At 41.4% G+C, this 19,682-nt stretch overlaps 1 protein-coding gene across 1 annotated transcript in view; it reads left to right on the plus strand.

Moving 5' to 3' along the window:
- Nucleotides 1-15,135: 15,135 nt before the first annotated feature.
- LMOD1 (leiomodin 1) overlaps nt 15,136-19,682 on the plus strand; it is a 72,255-nt gene continuing 67,708 nt past the window's right edge. Inside the window, 1 exon segment of the mRNA XM_021003016.2 lies at nt 15,136-15,649. Within this exon segment, the coding sequence (XP_020858675.1) occupies nt 15,389-15,649 (261 nt within the window). The 5' untranslated portion in view covers nt 15,136-15,388.

Genomic DNA, 19,682 nt, shown 5'->3' on the forward strand with positions numbered 1-19,682 from the left:
GCCACAGATTGCACACTGCTGGTAGTGCTGAGGGGAAATTTAGATGACGTAAAAACAAAAGATGTCAATAAAAGTTTATTTTAAAAATAATTTTAAAAAAGAACTAAGGGTGACCATAATGAGGCATGAAAAGGACTTTCATGGTAGATTTTCATCATCATTGGGAGAGATCAAACTTGATGAAGTTGTAGGGTTGTGACCAAGAACTCTAGATCACATCTTCCTATGGAGAGTAGAACTCTTAACTCCTCCTGGAGAATAGGGTTTACTGATGGAAGCTACCTCCAAGATAAATTGGTTGGCTCTGACTTTTGCAAGGGATGGGTTCTTAGAGGAGGAGCTATCCTTTTGTCTTCACCTATAAATAGGATCTTCTAGACCCTTTCCTTCTATATTTCTTAAGGAGAGATCCTGAGAGCAGCATAAATGCTCTTCTTATGGCAGTATCACTCCCTCCACCCTGGGCACCACGAATAGTTGACTTGGGAAAGAAGTACAAGACAAGCTGTATTCACGTGGCCTGACATGATACAGTCCCCAAACCTCAGGGTTTAACCAATTATTGTTGTCACTTCAGCCACAGAGCTGACAATCTCTTGTAGTCCAAAGAGACAGCAGTGGCTGGGGCCATGGTAGAGTGCCTGGAATTCTGGGGAGAATCACATGGCAGAGGCAGACATGTGCTCACCTGCATGGCCCAAGAGTCTTATACTTGTGTTTAAAAAAATCAAGATCACAATTACATGATGAAAGAGGAGTGACTAGATAGGAATTCACATGAGAAAGATCTGGGTTTTGGGGAACCGAAAACTCAATATCAAATCATTGTTGAGGTCCTGGATCTTGTCTTGGAAAAGCAGTGGTAGCAGCTTTCTAACTGTGTCTCAACAATGAAGGATGAACCATTTGGCCAAGAGGTAAGAGTCCTTCAAGTTTCCCTCTCTAAACCTTCCCCCCCCCCCACAACCCACCCACAACCCTGAAGTTTAGGCTTCCAGCCAGAAAAGGATGGTGGGAAGGTATTTCCTAGGCACCAGAATCCCAGAATCTAGCATTCTATTAGGAGATTTTTTTGGGGCAGTGCCTACCAGTCATGGAAGTTTCCTTTTCAGTAATTTCAAAACTGAGAATTAGGGAAGCTCATCTGTTGAGAGAATCAAATTAACTTGCCTTTTGGAGAAGAGTATTGCAAATAGGTCTGCCTGTGTTGGGAGGTGCAACCACGAGGGACTACAAACCATGATATGGAAGAACAAGAAACCTATACCTTACTTTTTGCTATGATTGTGAATTATTTGGATGGTGCAGGTCAGAAGAGTAGGCGGTTGCCCGTCTAGAAACTCCCAAGTGGATTTCCTTTCCAGGGGAATCCAAGCCTGCAAAATAATATCACAAGGCATTCAGATTATCTGCCTAGCCATCATGAGATCATAGGACTGTACATTTAGAGCTCTAATGGATGGTAGAGGCCATCAAGTTCAACCTCTTTCATTTTATGGATGAGGATACTGAGGCACAAAGTGGTTAAATGATTTGCCCAGGGTCACACAGCACTAAGTATCCAAGGCAGGATTAGAATTTGGATCTTCCTGTTTCCAAGTCCAGTGATCCCACACTGTCTCTAAAAAAAAAAGTGAGATGCTTGCCATAATGTTGGGATATTTCTTTCTAGCAGCCCCAAGTTTATTTCCCATTCAAGAGGAGTCCAAACTGTAGAGTCATAATGAATTTAGAGAACTTCAGGACCCATGTAAAAACTAGTACTCACCTGAGGAGGAAAGAGAATTATACAGATTATTTATGGGATTTTTGAATCCTTATGGGATTTCTGCACTTGTTTGTAATAGTGCCTCTGTCCCTACTACCTGAAGGCCAGTTGTGCTACATTTCATCTCTCCCCCAAGATCCTCCAGTATTCTTTTAAAAAAAATTTTTTTTTTTTAGGCAATTGGGGTTAAGTGACTTGCCCAGGGGCACACAGCTAGTAAGTGACAAATGTTTGGTCTGAGGCCAGATTTGAACTCAGGTCCTACTGACTCCAAGGCCAGAGTTCTATCTACTGCTCCCCCCTAGTTGCCCCATTGATTTGCATTTCTTAATCAATAGTGATTCAGAACATTTTTTCATATAAAGCTATAAATAGCTTTGATTTCTTCCTCTGAAAACTGCCTGTTCATATACTTTGACCAGTTATCAATTGGGCGATGACTTGTATTCTTATAAATTTGACTTAGTTCTCTATATATTTTAGAAATGAGGCCTTTATCAGAGACATTGGTTGTAAAAATTCCTTCCCAGTTTTCTACTTCCCTCCTAATCTTGGTTTCATTGGCTTTGTTTGTGCAAATATTTTTCAATTCAATGTAATCAAAATTATCCATTTTGCATTTCATAATATTCTCTATCTCTTGTTTGCTCATAAGTTCTTCCCTTCTCCATAGATCTGAAAAGTAAACTATTTCTTGCTCTCCTACTTTGCTTATAGTATCAGTCTTTATATCTAAATCCTGTACCCATTTTGACTTTATCTTGGTATAGGGTATAAGATGTTGGTCTATGCCCAGTTTCTGCCATACTATTTTCCAGTTTTCCCATCAGTTTTTGTTAAATAGTGATTTCTTATCCCAGAAGCTGGAGTCTTTGGATTTATCAAATAGTAGATTACTATAGTCATTGACTGTTGTGTCTTACATACCTAACCTATTCCACTGATCCATCACTGTTGCTTAGCCAGTACCAAGTAGTTTTGATGATTGCTGCTTTATAATACAATTTAAGATCTGATACAACTAGGCCACCTTCCCTTGTATTTCTTTTCAGTAGTTCCCTTGATATTCTGGACCTTTTTTTCTTCCAGATGAATTTTGCATTTTCAGTACAAATACATTCTTACCAGCCTTTCTTAGGTGTACTCTCTCTCTGGCCAGGAATCTGTTATCCTCTATTTTAAGTTGTTCAGAAATCTAAATCCTTTTCTCAGACACTTTCTTAGCCAACTTCTTGCTTCTCCAATTAATTTTTCTTTTCTACATAGCTCATTTTCAGTGGGCAATAATGGTGGTAGTGGGGAGAGGGGGAAACCTGTGCCCAGATGGTCTTGAACTTCTTGCCCAAGATTTCATGATTATTGGCAATGGTTTTTAGGTTCCTTTTTGCAGTTTCTTTTGTACCGATATGTATTATTAGAAATAAGTAGTTGGTGTCTACTTTAATAAGTCTTGGGAAATTTTCTGTTATATCTTGCGTTCTTGCCCTGAGAAGACAGCAGACTTCTTCATTGGAATCAGGGTGACCAATAGCTGTGTCAGAGCACTTAAACAGAGAATCACCAACCACTATTGCTCTTCATCCTCTGACCCTTATTAGATGTTTCCTTGCCTGACTCTTTGGAGGACAAACAGCTCTTTCTTCCTCAGAGCATCCAGCTTCCTCTTCTTTGGGAAGACAATCAAATACATTTTTAAAAAATATTATATTGTACAAGTATTCTTTTCCTTTTTTCTTCTGTGCAACACTCATCTACTTTCCAATATTCTGGCATGAATCGTGTCTCCCTTCATATTGTATCTCTTGTTTTTTTGTTTTTCAAAAGGAGAATTTGTTTACTTTATTGTTTTTAATTTAGTTTTTAAAAATTCTACGCTTAAAGAACCTTTCCACGTACAAAGTAGAAACAAAAAAGAGAGTCATACATGAAAACATGAATCTCTATTACATATAGCTTGTTTTTCCTTTTAAGTGTAATGGGGATACTGGCCAGATGAGGCCAATGAGGATGTACTCCTTGAAGCTTGCTCAGTTGGATTCCAGTTAAGCACATGGAACTTTGGCATGGGCCTGCTTCTGGACATGTATTATGGACAGGCTCCTACTTCATCCCTTCCCCTAACCCCCAATTCAGATCATATGCAATGTTCCCTACCTGCTTTCAATCCAGCATCTGGAGGCTTGGTGAGCCTACTTTTGGCCATTTGTGACTGAGAAGTTGGTACTATGGTGACGAAGAGTCTTTTAATTAGTTAAGGAGCCAGAACTGGGAGTGCAAAAGTTTTGAATGGAAGGTCTCTTACCTGGCAGCTTTTAAATGTGGAGGATTGCTGTGAGATACTGGCTGGAGGAGGGACATCAGACCTTACCTCCCATCTGGCTACTGTGATGTATAAAAAGTTCAAGAGACATGATTTCTGGGCAATTGATCATTTTATTAATTATAGCTAGCAAATAATAAAAAGATGGCTGTTTGACCATCTCTCCTAAACCAAAGATGGATCCACGGTAGCCTATGGATGCTTACATGCCCTTGGAATAATGAGTGTTCCCAACAGACAATTTAACTCTGATTCATTAATCATTAATGAGAAGAATGAATATTATGAGAAGTGGACCTTCTAATGAAGGGAAGGAGACATGATTTTGATTATGTCACTCTTACTCCCAGACTATTCCCCACTGGGCAATCTAGACAAAGGATCCCTGCCCCCATACTCCCAACCCAGAATAGAACACAATGGGCTTCCCCAGTTGGGTGGGGTCTGAACAAGATTGAGGTCAATGGTAAATCCAATCACATTATCAGCCCTATTCTTCAGGGATTGATTTGACCTAGTAGAGAACAGAGGAAATAGGAAAGGAAAAAATCCTGAATCTCCCCAATAGTAATTGGGCACCAGTTATAACAAGATCTTTTAAGGAACTCTTAGTCCTTGGCACACATCAACTCCTATTCCCTTATGATGGTCTTTTGTGTAACCTGTATTTGGTGGGAAGGATTTGAGCCTGCCTTTGTGAGCCTGGGGTAACTCTCCTGCATTAAAGGGATAAGCAGGGAAGCAGCTTTTTTGGTTTTGAACCAGAATCATGACCTTAAATAAGCAATATTTAGTGGGGGCAGAAAGATATAATTCTAGTTTCATCTCTCTCGTGCAGAAAGTGGTGAATAGAGCAATCAGCCTTAGGGCCACTCAGCATCTGCTACTGTTTGCTTTTGTCCAGTAACAGATGCCTCTCACAGGTTAAACTCATTACCTCTTATCTCATCACCAAGCACCTAACTCAAATTTTGACTGATACCACCTAACTCAAATTTTGACTGATACCACCTCACACAGTCTCCTCCTCCCTCTTATTGAGGGGCTGAAAGGTGGACTACTTAACTCCCAAAGCCTTCCTCTATAGAGAACAGAAACTGGCCTTTTGACTCACTCTACTTTGCATCTATTGCTCTGCCTGGTTTCAACTCCAGGAAATAAGATGCTCCCACCTTGGGTATTCTCTAGTCTCTGGTCTCTCTTCCTCCTTTCCTGCCTCCTTTTGTATATTGTCTCCCCCCACCCCCTTTTATTGTAAGCTCCTTGAGGGCGGGGACTGTCCTTTTTTATTAAGTGTCTGTAGCACTTAATAAATGTTTATTGCATTGGATCAGATCTGATGAGCCTTTTTCTTGCTGTCCTCAAGGCAGGAATCACAGTCTCCTTTGGAGAGAAATGAGTAAGATTCTAAACATATGTATCAGTGTTTCCCATAAGCCACAGTTAGATAATTCATGTGGTAGTATTTATCTCACATGGGCACACACACTTTTTATATGTGAAAGAAAGATGAAGCGGCATGCTAGAGAGAGAGCTGGTCTTAGAGTGCTTAGCCCACTGTCTGGCACAAAGTAAATGAATAAGCATTTATTAAGCACTTACTATGTGCCAGGCACTGTGCCAAGTACTGGCAATACAAAAGAAGGCAAAAACATAGACCTGCATTCAAGGAGATCACATCCTGATGGAGGAGACAACATGCAAACAAAGAAATGGGAAATAACTTCAGAAGGAAAGCACTGTCCATGGAGAGTGCCTGGGAAAATCCTCTTGTAGAGAGGGTGGGAAAGGGCAGCTAGGTGGCTCAGTGGATAAAGCACCAGCCCTCAAGTCAGGAGGACTGGATTTCAAATCCGGCCTCAGACTAAATACTTGACACTTACTAGCTATGTGACCTTGGGTAAATGACTTAACCCCAATTGCCAAAAAGCAAGAAAAGACTAGACAGCAAAGGACTTTAAAGGTCAAACAGATGATTTTATAATTATTACTGGAGGTAATAAGGAACCACTGGAGTTTATTGAATGGGGAAGAAGACAAGTAGCATGTTCAGACCTACACTTTATTTTTTTCTATTTTTAATTTTTTAAAGTGTTTTTTTCCAATTACATGTAAAGACAATTTTAACATTTTAAAATAAAATTTTGAGTTCTGATTTTTCTCCCTTCCCTCCTCTTCTCCCTCCTTCCCTAAGATGGTAAGCAATTTGATATAGGTTATATATGTGCAATCATATAAAACACATTTCCATATTGATCATCTTGCGAAAGAGGAAACAGAACAAAAGGAAAAAACTCTGAAAAAAAAAGTGAAAATAGAATGCTTTGATCTGCATTCAGACTCCATCAGTTCTTTTTCTGGATGTGGATAACATTTTCCATCATGAGTCTTTTGGAATTGTCTTGGATCATTGTACTGCTGAGAAGAAGTAAATCAATCTTTAAAATGTTGTTGTTACTGTGTACAACGTTCTCCTGGTTCTGCTTACTTCACTCAGCATCAGTCCATGTAAGTCTTTCCAGGACTTTCTGAAGTCTGCCTGCTTGTCATTTCCTACAGAACAATAGTATTCCATTACATTCGTATGCCACAACTTGTTCAGCCATTCCCCAATCCATGGGTATCCTCTCAATTTCCAATTCTTTGCCACCACAAAAAAGAGCTGCTATAAATATTTTTGTACATATACAGACTTACACTTTAGGGAGAGACAAGGCAAGGAGACTCACCAGCAGGTGATATTGCCAGTAGGTAATAAACTGGGCTCAGAAGGTGATGAGCGTGGTTGGTGGCTATGTGGATATAGAGAAGAAGATATATAGGAAGAATATTGTAAAGATAGAAATGTCAAGGCATGGCCACAAATTGGATAGGTGGGGTGAGAGACACTGTGCAAGGCATTGCAGATTTTTAAAATGACATGGTCCTTGCTTCATGGATCTTACATCCTATTAGGAATAGCAGGGAGGCTGGATGTGGCATGTGCACAGATAAATGGGAGTGGGGGGAAGAAGAGGTCCCGGAGACAAAACAGACAAAGAATATTTGAGAAGAGAGAGAATGCCTTGAGTTGGGATAATCAGGAAATGCTTCTCAAAGATGGCACAGATCCTTGAATGAAGACAAGAGTTCTTAAATTCTGAGATGAAGAGTGCATTCCAAGCATAAGCAATGGGCTGTCTGAATGTGAGGGGACGGGAAAGTACAGGATGAGATAGGTAGTCCTATGTGTCTAGAATGCAGAATACATAAAATGAAAGAATGAGACGTAAGACTGGAAAGGATAATTTGGAACCCAGTTGTGCAGGGCCTTAAATGCCAAACTAAGAAATTTATATTTTGTACTTCAGGGCAGCGAGGTGGCACAATAAATAGAGTGGAAGACTCATCTTCCTTGAGTTCCAATCTGGCTTCGGACACTTACCAGCTGTGTGATCCTGGACAAGTCACTTAACCATGTTTGCCTCAGTTTCCTCATCTGTGAAATGAACTGGAGAAGGAAATTACAAACCATTCCAGTATCTTTGCCAAAAAACCCCCCAAATGGGGTCATGAAGAGTCAGACATGATTGGACAACAGTTTTGTACTTGAGCCACCAAAATATTTTAATTAATTAATTAATTTTAGTTTTCAACATTCACTTCCATAAGCTTTTGAGTTTTAAATTTTCTCCTCCTCCCTCTGTGCTTCCCTCCCCAAGATGGCATGCAATCTGATATAGGCTCTTCATATACACTCCTATTAAACATATTTTCACATTAGTCATGTTGTAAAAAAGAATTAGAACCAATAGAAGGAATCACAAGAAAGAAGAAACAAAACAAAACAGAAAAAAAAGAGCAAATAGTATGCTTCCGTCTGCATTCAAACTCCATAGTTTTTTCTTTGGATATGGATAGCATTTTCCATCACAAGTCTTTTGGAATCATTATATTGCTGAGAAGAGCTAAGGTTATCATAGTTGATCACAGCACAATGTTGCTGTTACTGTGTACAACATTCTCCTGTTTCTACTCACTTCACTAAGCATCAGTCCATATAAGTCTTTCCAGGTTTTTCTGAAATCTGCCTGCTCATCATTTCTTATAGCACAATAGTATTCCATTACATTCATATACCACAACTTGTTCAGCCATCCCCCAATTGATGGGCATCTTCTCAATTTCCAAATCTTTGCCACCACAGAAAGAGCTGCTATAAATATTTTTGTACATGTGAGTCCTTTTCCCATTTGTATGATCTCTTTGGGATATGGCCCTAGAAGTGCTATCGATGGGTCAAAGGGTATGCACATTTTTATAGCCCTTTGGGCATAGTTCCAAATTGCTCTCCAAAATGGTTGGATCATTTCACAACTCTGCCAACAATGCATTAGTGTTCCAATTTTCCCACATTTTTGCCAACATTTATCATTTTCTTGTTTTGTCATCTTGGCCAATATGATAGGTGTGATGTGGTACCTCAGAATTGTTTTAATTTGCCTTTCTCTAATCAATAGCGATTTAGAGCATTTTTTCATATGACTATAGATAGCTTTAATTTCTTCCTCTGAAAATTGCCTGTTCATATCCTTTGACCATTTATCAATTGGGGAATGGCTTGTGTTCTTATAAATTTGATCTAGTTCTCTATATATTTTAGAAATGAGGCCTTACCAGAAACATTGGTTGTAAAATTTTTTTCCTAGTTTTCTGCCTCCTAATCTTGGTTGCATTGACTTTGTTTGTGCAAACACTTTTCAATTTAATGTAATCAAAATTATCCATTTTGTACTTCATAATGTTCTCTATCTCTTGTTTGGTCATAAATTCTTCTGTTCTTTATAAATCTGACAGGTAAACTATTCCTTGCTCTCCCAGTTTGCTTATAGTATCAGCCTTTATATCTAGCTCATGTGCTCATTTTGACTTTATTTTGCTATATGGTATAAGACTTTTGGTCTATGCCTAGTTTCTGCCATACTCTTTTCCAGTTTCCTCAGCAGTTTTTGTCAAATAATGAATTCTCATCCCAGAAGCTGGGGTCTTTGGGTTAATCAAACAGTAGATTACTATAGTCATTGATTACTGTGTCTTGTGTACCTAACCTATTCCACTGATCCACCACTCTGTTTCTTAGCCAGTACAAAGTAGTTTTGATGATTTGCTGCTTTATAATATAATTTAAGATCTGGTATGTGTAGGCCACCGTCCCTTGCATTTCTTTTCATTAGTTCCCTTGATATTCTGCACCTTTTGTTCTTCCAGATGAATCTTATTATTTTTTCTAGCTCTATAAAATAATTTTTGGTAGTTTGGTATGGCACTGCATAAGTAAATTAACTTAGGTAGAATTGTCATTTTTATTATATTAGCTCAGCCTACCCATGAGCAACTGATGTTTTTCCAATTATTTAGATCTGACTTTATCTGTGTAAAAAGTGTTTTGTAATTGTGTTCATATAGTTCCTGGGTTTGTTTCACAGGTAGGCCACCAAAATATTTTAAGTAGTAGAGCAGAATGGTTAGACCTGAGCCTTAGGGAGTTTCTTTTGGTAGCTGTGTAAAGGATAGATTGGGGAGGAGAGAAACTAGAGAGGCAAGACACCAATTTGGGGGCTAATGACTGGGTCTCAACTGTAATGTTGAAATAGAATGGACATGACCTTGAGACTGATTGAATGGAGAGTGTGTAGGCCTGGGTGACTGAAGGTGAGGAGGAGTCAATAAAAATAGATAGCTGGTATTTTGGGAGAGATATATGAACAAAAAAGATATCAGGGTCCAGAGCTGACACAGAGCTTTGGGACATTAGTGGTCTCTAGGAGATAGGCTAGGAAATTTCCTTTTTTTTTTTTTGACAGTTACTAAACTATGAAGGCAATTCTGTAGATAATAGATTTTTTTTTAAAAAAAAAATCATACATATAGGGGCAGCTAGGTGGCACAGTGGATAGAGCACTGGCCCTGGAATCAGGAGGACCTGAGTTCAAATCTGATCTCAGATCAGATACTTGACACTTACTAGCTGTGTGACCCTGGGCAAGTCACTTAACCCCAATTGCCTTGCAAAAAATAAAAAAATAAAAAATATTTGTATGACTAATTTCCCATCATATTCTTCTTCTCTCAAACTTGAAGAAAAGGTTCTTGATAAAGGAAGAGAAACACATAAGTAAATGTCAAGTCTATCAGTCTTATACTGGGAGTCAGTAAAGCAACTTGACAAACACAAAATAGAATTGGACAGAAATTTGTCATGAGTGGGGAAGGATCTAGGGATTGTACTTATTATTTTTAAAATACTTTTTATTCATGCTTTTTTTTTTAATGTTACAGTCATTTCATTGCCCTGCTTCTTATGGAAACTTCCCTTGTGACAAAGAATATTTCCTGTATCGAATCCCTTCTCTCTTTTCAAAAGGCCACACTACCTTAGTTCCAGTCCTCATTACCTCTCATCTGGACTATTGTAATAGCCTCCTGTTGGCCTTCTTCCTCAAATCTCTCCCTACTCCAGTCTATCCAGTGCACAACTACTAAAGTGATTATCTTGAAGTGCAGGTCTGACAATGTCAGTCTTCTCAATAGGTTCCACTGGCTCCCTGTCATCAAATAGAAACTCCTCTTGGATATTTAATTAAAGCTCTTTACAACCTGTCCACAACCTACTTTCCCAACCTTACTCCCCTTCCTGTAGAATTATAGCCCATCCAATCAGACCTTAACTACTCCTCATTCACAACACTCTTCACACCAACTGTTCCCCCATGCCAGGAATGCCCTGCTTCCTTACCCCCACCTCCTAGAATTCCTAGCTTTCTTCAAAGCTCATTTCAAGAGCCATATTCTCCATGAAGCCCTTCTCTATCCCCCCAGCTTCTAGTGCCCACCCTCCTCCAAATTACCATGTATATGATTTGTGTCTATTTGGTATATGCCTAGACTTGTTTTCTCCCACAGCTAGACTGTAAGGTCCTTGAGGGCAGGGACTTTCACTTTTATCTTTGTGTTTCCAGAATGTGGTACATAGAGGTCATTTAATAAGTGCTGTTGGTTGAAAGAGAAACAACCGAGAAAAAAATGTTTGGCACAATGACCAAATTTGACTACACACACACACACACACACACACACACACACATTTGTTATACATCCCCATTCCAAGGTAAGAGGGGACAGGTCAATAAGTGCTCAATCCTGGCAGTATACATAGTAAAAAAAAATATATTTTTTCCCCAGTTACATGTAAAAATAATTTTTAACATTTGTTTTTTAAAATTTTGAGTTCCAAACTCTCTTCCTCCCTCTCCTCCTTTCTCGTTGAGAAGGCAAGCAATTTTATATAGGTTATACATGTGCAGTCACTGGCAGGATACACATTAAGCTCTGCTTGCTTCCAGCCAATATGGGGAGGGGGGAAGAGGTTGGTTAATCTATTTATGGAAATGCATGAATCCTATATAATGGGGAGGGGGGTCCTTGCTCCCTGGTTTCAAAGGTTGTATATGTATTCTGTGGTTGTTCCTGATCCAGCTATTGAAGGGTATAATTAAAAAGCCTTTTGATTGGCTGTTGAGCTGGAGCTGAGTGTTCATGTAAAGAACCCTAAATGTCCAAACAGATCTCTTTCTTTCCTGGTGGCAACCTAAGGAAGACATGCTCTAAGCCTCCTGGTAGGGAGAGAGGCCTGGGCCCTTCTCTCCCCACCTAGGTCACTATGTGCCTGGAATGCATCATATGGTATCTCTGTCTTTTGCCTTTTTGTTTTTGCTTTTTCTTCTCTTAGGTGACTGAATGCTGGAGATAGAATAGGCCAGGTATGATCCTCGTGAACTTGTGAAAAAATCTGAAGAACTACCAGAAGTGCAGGAACTGGCATCCACACCAGAGTTTGCCAGGAGCCAGGCTCAGTGGGAAGAAGCACAGCCTCAAACAACGGTGGGATCCAGCTCTGCAGTGAGTCAACGTGGCAGCCAAGATGCCCTAAATACGGCTGGAAGTGACCTTGGTGGTAGGAAGAATGCTCATAGATACCACTTGAAAGTGTCAGCCCATTCTCTGCAGGGACTAGGATGTAGAGAGAAAAGTATGTCCAGTCCAGAGGGATATTTTTGTACTTGGGTTTTTGCTGGATATTTTCAGTAAATGTTTGTTGTTGCTCTTGAGTAGTTTCAGTCGAGTCTGACTCGTTGTGATCCCATTGTGGGTTTCTTGGCTAAGACACTGGAGTGGTTTGCTATTTCCTTCTGCAGCTTTTTTAAAGTTACTTGATGCTGATTGATTAATCCATATAAAGGAGAAATCCAACAGGCAAATGATATCAGGGCAGTAATCCTTGGTGATTGATACTGGGGAGAATGAACCAGAATGGGGTCTCAAACTGATAATCTCAGAAGAGCCCCACTTCCCTCCAAGGCTACCCCCCCTTGAATCCTAAAGGGGGATGTAGCCTATGGCATTCTGAGGACCGGACCAGCTAGTGTTCCTGCAGGTTAGAAGAGTTAAGCCTTGCTACACTAGTATTCCCCTGACTCTCTTCCCAGCTGGGATTGTGAGATGTTGGAACCATGTGTTACAGGGGGTTTGAGAGATAGACAAGAAGACAAGAATAATAGAAGAAGCATTGGGTGACTTGTGGTAGGGGGGAGAGGAAGAAAGAGGAAGACAGTTATGGGGTAGAAGTGAATACATGGGTTGGGGACAAGCTGGCAGCAGTGAGAAATAAATAAAAGCATGTGAAAAAATAGCAAGCTTTCTGAAACCCAAAACATTAAAATGCCCTGGCATTCATCCACCCCTTTCTCTCCTACTCTCTGTTCATAGGTCTAAAACAGGATTCATCTTTTCCCCCAAACTTGCTCCTCTTCCAAACTTCCCTATTGCTGTGGAGGGTACCACCATCTTCCCAGTTACCCAGTCACACAGCCTTGGGTCATCCTTGACTTCTCACTCTTTTTTTTTTTTTGGCAAGCCAACTGGGGCCAAGTAACTTGCCCAGGGTCACACAGCTAGTAAGTGTTAAGTGTCTGGTCTGAGACTGGATTTGAACTCAGGTCCTCCTGACTCCAGGGCCAGTGCTCTATCCACTGTGCCACCTAGCTGCCTCTTTGACTTCTCACTCTTCCTTACTCCCCACATCCATCCAATCTGTGGCCAGCTCTTGTTTCCATCCTCACAATGCTTCTTGCATATAGCTGCTTTTCTCCACTCATGTAGCCACTCCCCAAGTTCAGCCACTCATCAGCTCTGTCCAAACTTAGTTCAGTAGCTTTCCAATCAGTAGATTTCTGTCCGTAGTTCAGATCTCTCCCCAGTTCAACCCATCCCACAGTCAACCACCGAGTGGTTTTTCTGAAGTGTGGGTCTAACCACATCACTCATTGCTCGGTGGACTTCACTAGCACCCAATTACTCCCAGGATCAAATATGAACTGTTTGGCGTTTAAAGTTTCTTATAACCTAGTCTCATCTTACCTTTTCAGTCTTTTTTATGCCTTGCTCCTCATTGCACACCCTATGCTCTAGCTGCGCTGGCTTACTTATTTCTTCTCAAATACAACACTGCATCTCCTATCTTTCTCTATGCCTTTGTGTTGGTTGAGCCCGATGCCTGGAATATTTTGCCCTTTCAACTCTGCCTCTTAGTTTCTCTGGCTCCCTTCAAGACTTAGCTTAAATCCCATCTTCTGGAAGAGGCCTTCCTAGGTTCCTCCAACTGCTAGTGCCTTCCCCTCTCAGATTACTCTCTATCTCCTCTTTATATATCTTGTATGTACCTAATTATTTACATGTTCTCTTGCCCATTTTCAAAGGTCATCGAGGGGAGAATCTGTTTTTCACTTTTCTTTATATCCACAATGCTTGGTACATTGTAAGTGTGTAAGAAATGCATGTTAACTGACTAATTGACACAATATTGCCCTAAAAATGAAGCTGTCTTTTAAATCCCAGGGCTGATTTTTCATCCTGATCCCTCTGTGGACTTGGCAGATGCTGACTAAGTGTGACAGTCACCCTCTGGCTTAAGAAGGAAAGAGGCCAGGAAAAAAAATCTAAGTTTCTCTTGATGAGTGACACCATGGCTTTGAGAAGGGAGTCTGAGAAGGGAGATGGGAGATTGTATGTCTCTGTAACTGGCCTAGGGCAGCATGATTGATGAGCAACAGAAAGCTTTTCTATGGAACATACCAACCCTGGGGCAGCATGGTATCTCCTAACAGCTCAGAATTGCATTTCCCTAAAGAAACATCAAGGTTCCCTTGAGGTGTATCAGAGATCCTGTCCTTTGCAGTCTCTTACTTCTTCCTTCTTACAAGTAAAAACTGTCTGGAAGATCCTGCATTCAGGAGGGAGGATGTAGATGAGAACAGAAGGGTTTTGCAAGTTTTTACTATGCATTCAGGCCTGGGCACTTCATGCCATTTATTGCCAGCCTTTTAGGCTTTTCCTGGATGCTTCACACAATCCCCACCCCCACTGCAATCACCCAGAGGGGCCTGCTCCTGTCAAACACCAGATTCTTTTTGATCGAGGACTAGGTGTACCAGAGCCCCTGGAGGGAGCCAGGTTCCGTTTGCCCAGGAGATGGTGACACTTTAGGGAACCAAAGCAAACGTGCTATATCCCCACTCCCATCTTTGTCTGGCTGTAAACATTGTGGGCTTATGCAGCCCATGACCAAATAGAGTAGAAAGGAGTCAATGGAGCGAGCCCTGCCCCGGGGTGACACCAGCGTCTGGTGATGGGGCAGGGAGCTGGCTCTGGACGCCCATGGCTGCTTGGCCGCCCTGTGCGCTCGCCACTGCCTCCTCTTGCCCCTTCTCCGAGGGCTGCCAGCTCGTGCATTTTTGTATCTTTTCTCATTGCGCAGCCCCCCTTGTCTTTAAAAGGCTAAACGCTCCGTACTAAATTTGGTCATGCAGCGGCTCCAAGATTCCCTGGAATGTCCTCAAGTTTCAAACAGCTCTGACAGGGAGGCAGACCCGCCTGCGGTCTCCGGTGATTGGCTCCTCGGATGAGGGCTGTGAAGCTCTTGACTTTTATTGGTCCAACTGTTATACCATCGGGGTCTTCTCTTTATAACTATTATCCCCCAGGGCAGAAGGGAGGCTGCTTCGATTTAACACTTCAGCACCTGCATCAAAGGAGGGGAAAGTAGCCACAAGCTTATCCTGTCAGAGGATCTGCTCCCAAGTCCATTATTCCTATTCCAAACTTCCAAACCGAGCCCTTTCACCTGCTCACCCAGAAGTCTAAGAGCCCCCACCCCCTCCACACACAAGCACACAGCGCTTTGAGCTGAGCTCCATCTCTTCAAGATGTCCAAGGTAGCCAAGTACCGCAGGCAGGTGAGCGAAGATCCTGATATTGACAGCTTGCTGTCTACGCTGTCTCCGGAGGAGATGGAGGAGCTGGAGAAGGAGCTGGACGTGGTGGATCCAGATGGGAGTATTCCGGTGGGGCTCCGGCAGAGGAACCAGACAGACAAGCAGTCCACAGGCTTGTACAACCGTGAAGCCATGCTCAATTTTTGTGAGAAAGAGACCAAGAAACTTATCCAGAGGGAGATGTCAGTGGACGTAAGTGAAAGCACTGCGGGAGCAAGGGGTAGGCTGAAAGTGCTTTGGTAACTAGTCACTTCTCTCCTAACGCCACTAAGGGGATTTGGGGCTTGGGAACAGAGCTGGTGAATTTTCTCGTGGAGGACTCAAGGTCACTGAAAACGAAAGTTAGCAAAGGATTTTATAACCTTAGAATGGCTACTGAACTAGCTGGTTCTCGAGACCCTCTTAACCTTAGTTCATTATTCCCAAGCATTTGTTGTATCTTGGGAGTGCCTTCATTCGCCCACAATTTCAGTATACTCTAAAAGTACGTCTGGAGCATGGACTGATGACTGCGCGGAGGCATTGTCAGTTTTTAACTTGACTCCACCTTGCTCTCCCAAACACTTGCTTTACCATATTTGTTTTTTTTCCTTTCCTGTTGAGGGTAGAGACAAGAGTACAGGGAACCGTAATGGCATCTTTTTGCCAGTATCAACTAACGCTTGCAGGTGGACGTGCATGTGTGATCTCATTTCTCAAATACTAGGGACTTTGGTTAACGTGGTCCTTAGGTCTTACCTTGGCACTCAAATCACTTCAAGCCATTCATTAGGCGCAGACTCCAAAAGCAATGTAAGAGGGTGGAGCCAGTAGAGGACCCAGTTGGTTTTTACCTTAAACTTGGTTGGCTTCAAATTCACTCTCTTGGGAGGATGGCTCTCTAGCCTCTTCACTGGAGGAAGGAGCCCTTGTGGAACATCCCTTCTCTTTCTGTGGCTCCACTCAAACTTCCATTCCTTTCGGATACCAAATGTGACCCCCTGGTTTCCAGGTGGCACTCTTTTCCAGCACTGTTTTGCCCTATGTAGTAAGTGTTAGAGAAAGGGAGATAGGAAGAACAATATCTCCAAAACATTCTCCTACGTCTGGGGTTTGCTTCTACAGGATCTACACTGTTTTGGCTGGGAGCACACAAATCTGCATTGTTTCTGAAGCTTTAGTACATGAGATTTTTACATACTATAGTACACATGAAGGTCCCCCAGAAAATTACCCCTGTTTTAAGGAGAATGTGACTTGTGTTGATTCCCTCTGTACCAAACAGCATGAGCAGGTGTTTTTAGGTGGGAAAATTGTCCTGTCTGGTTATACGAGTCCTTTCCATTATGCAGCAGGTACCCAATTCTTAATTGATCAAGGTGATTATTCATTAGTTATAGCTTTCAGCAAGAGTTCTAGACTGTTCCAACCAGGGAGACTGAGGAAGAACTTGAAATGCTCGTTTATGCCAGCAGAGCAAATGAGAGATGAAACTATCAATGTTTCCAACATCTCTTTTGAACTGTTGCATTCTAATTCACTACAATCCAGTAAGCATTTATTAAGCACCTATTATGTGCTTCATAAATTGTGCTAGGTGCTGTAGATAATAAGACAAAACCAAAACCAGTAATTGCCCTCAAGAAGCTTATATTTTGCTAGGGAGATACAAGATACACATAGACAGATAAACGTACAGTTATCCCTTCCATACAGAGGGGGTTAGGGGTATGAAACCCCCTCAATCTGGAAAATCTGTATAATTTTTTTGGCCCTCCCTTTGTACCAGAGAAGAAGTCTGAATTTTTTCTTTTTCTTTTATGGGGTGTTTACAGCACGTTATTATAAAATTTGGTTGATATTATACAATACTACATATATATTTTTTGTATATCTGAGTTTCTAGATTTTTTTCTGTGTTGTCAGCTGGCCTTCATGTGTTGTTTGTGGCTTCCACAAAACTCCCCCCAAACTTCCCGTTTAATTTCTTATGCCGACCCTCAATATATCAAAGCCGCGATGGGGAAAGTCACTATGTGAAAGGGATAACTCTGTCTGCACTGTGCTGAACCCTGTATACATTATGTTTCCACGGATACAACTCCAAGCTTTTAGGGGTTGACAGTCTGAGAATACAGTTATCTTGAGTCCAGTGACACAGAAGAATAACGTGACAACAGCCCAAACGTCTCTGATGGAAGAGGCTGGTGAACCAGCAGAGGGGAGCAGCAACGAAGAGGGGACAGAGGGCTGGGATCAGGGTGCTTCTGTCCTGGCGTCCCTAAGCTCCACTTTTGTGACTCTGCCAGGAAGTCCCAAGTCTGAGGGGAGCCTAAAGGGCTCAGAGAGGTCTTATGCTCTAAGACAGCATAGCATGGCTTATTCTGTGAGCATCTATCTTGTCTTATCCCAACTCTGCTTAGCAGAGAATTTCTGGTGCCTGATAACTCAAAGGCAGTTGTCAGGAAACATGAAGAATGAAATGAAACAGACCTGAAGATACTGATGCTTTCCTATGTCCCATCCCCCATTCTCCATCCTGACTTCAAACTCCCTGCACTTTGGAGACTGGCCCTGCTCATTTGCCACTCAATATGGCTGTACCCCTCCATTTCTGTCTGTCATCTGATGCTCATAAAGAAAGGGTTCCACAGATGCTGCTGAAGTTTTAGGCAAAGAGTTGTGGCTTTGATGGCAATGATGTAGATGAAATGCAAGACTCTAGGCCTCCTTAGAGTTGCCTTCATGACATTTTCTCCTTTTGGAAACTTTACCCACTGTGACCACCCTTTCAGCCTTTTCTTCTATTTCTTTATCCTATTTTCTAGCCCCACCAACCATCTGGGAGACATATTCATGTTATATGCCCTCTATATAAGAAGATACATTCTGAATTATTTTACTGGAAAGGACTTGAGTTGGGATATCCAAATTTGAACCAAGGACTTAACTTTACTTTTTTATTTTATTTTATTTTATTTTTTTATTTTTAGGCAATTGGGATTAAGTGACTTGCCCAGGGTCACACAGCTAGTAAGTATCAAGTGTTTGGTCTGAGGCTGGATTTGAACTCAAGTCCTCCTGACTTCAGGGTCAGTGCTCTATCCACTGCGACACCTAGCTGCCCCTCCAAAGGCTTAACTTTGAGGCTGGTAGAGTGTTCTGTGGCCAGGGGACAGAACTTTTCCTTGGGCAAGTCAACTACATGGAGACTGATATTTCTAATATTGACCTCATTGGCACCAGGCTAGAATCCAGTCAACTGAATTCAACAGTGAAGATGTTTATAGAATAAGAATGGAAGGAATTACATAGCTTTGCTTTGCCACCCAGCCCTGCTTCCTCCATGTAACTTTTTTGGAAGCCATCTGTGCCTAGCTTTTCCAATGAAGTCAGTGGCCATATTTACCATCAGGCAAACATGGCTAGCCACAGATGAGGCTGGTGGCCAGTGTCTTTCTTACCATCTTGCTTACATAGCCTAGGTTGGCGCTAATCTGTCTCCTCCTAACCACCCCTCCTCAACACATGCCTAGCCTCAAAAGTACTCCACTACATGTGAGTGATTGCCACTTCTTCAGCACATCATTATTGTTCTTCTCTTTCATACAGAGGGCTAAAGTAAACATACTTGAGAGCTCTGAAGATGAGGCTACTTCCCCTTAGAAGTTTATAATCTAAAGGGGGAGACAATACCCTTGAGACATACCCTTGAGAACAGTTACAAGGAGGCATGCTTACATGGGGAAAAAAATGATGTCCGTGACAGCATCAGTGTAGCAGAGATGCAGAAAATAGGGAAGTAAGGGGTTTTCCTCTTCCTCTTGATACCCACAGAAGACACTTAAATGCTTGTTGACTGACTGATTGATTGATTTCTGGTTGACACAGCCAGAGAAGGCGACAGAGGCACAAGAGGAACACAATGGGAAATGAAAGAATCTTCTAGAATTTATTTCATCCATCCCCCTAACTCCCAGCATGAACTTTGCTTAATGGGGAAAAGGATCTAGAGCAGTAACTAGCAATTTTGGCCTCAAAGCAAGCAGCAAATAACATGCCTATGGAGAGAATTTGGACCTAAAAAAATTTTTTTAAATGAATGTTAAAAATATATAAATAGATAAAAAATAGCTATTTAAAAAAACATGCCTACAAACTGGGTTTGTAATTCATGATGTGAACATAAAGTAAGAAGTTACCTAATACATAAGAAACATTCAACAATGCTAATTGATTGATTGAT

Source organism: Phascolarctos cinereus, unplaced genomic scaffold, assembly GCF_003287225.1.
Source record: "Phascolarctos cinereus isolate Bilbo 61053 unplaced genomic scaffold, phaCin_HiC Scaffold_5;HRSCAF=322, whole genome shotgun sequence".
Lineage (NCBI taxonomy): Eukaryota > Metazoa > Chordata > Mammalia > Diprotodontia > Phascolarctidae > Phascolarctos > Phascolarctos cinereus.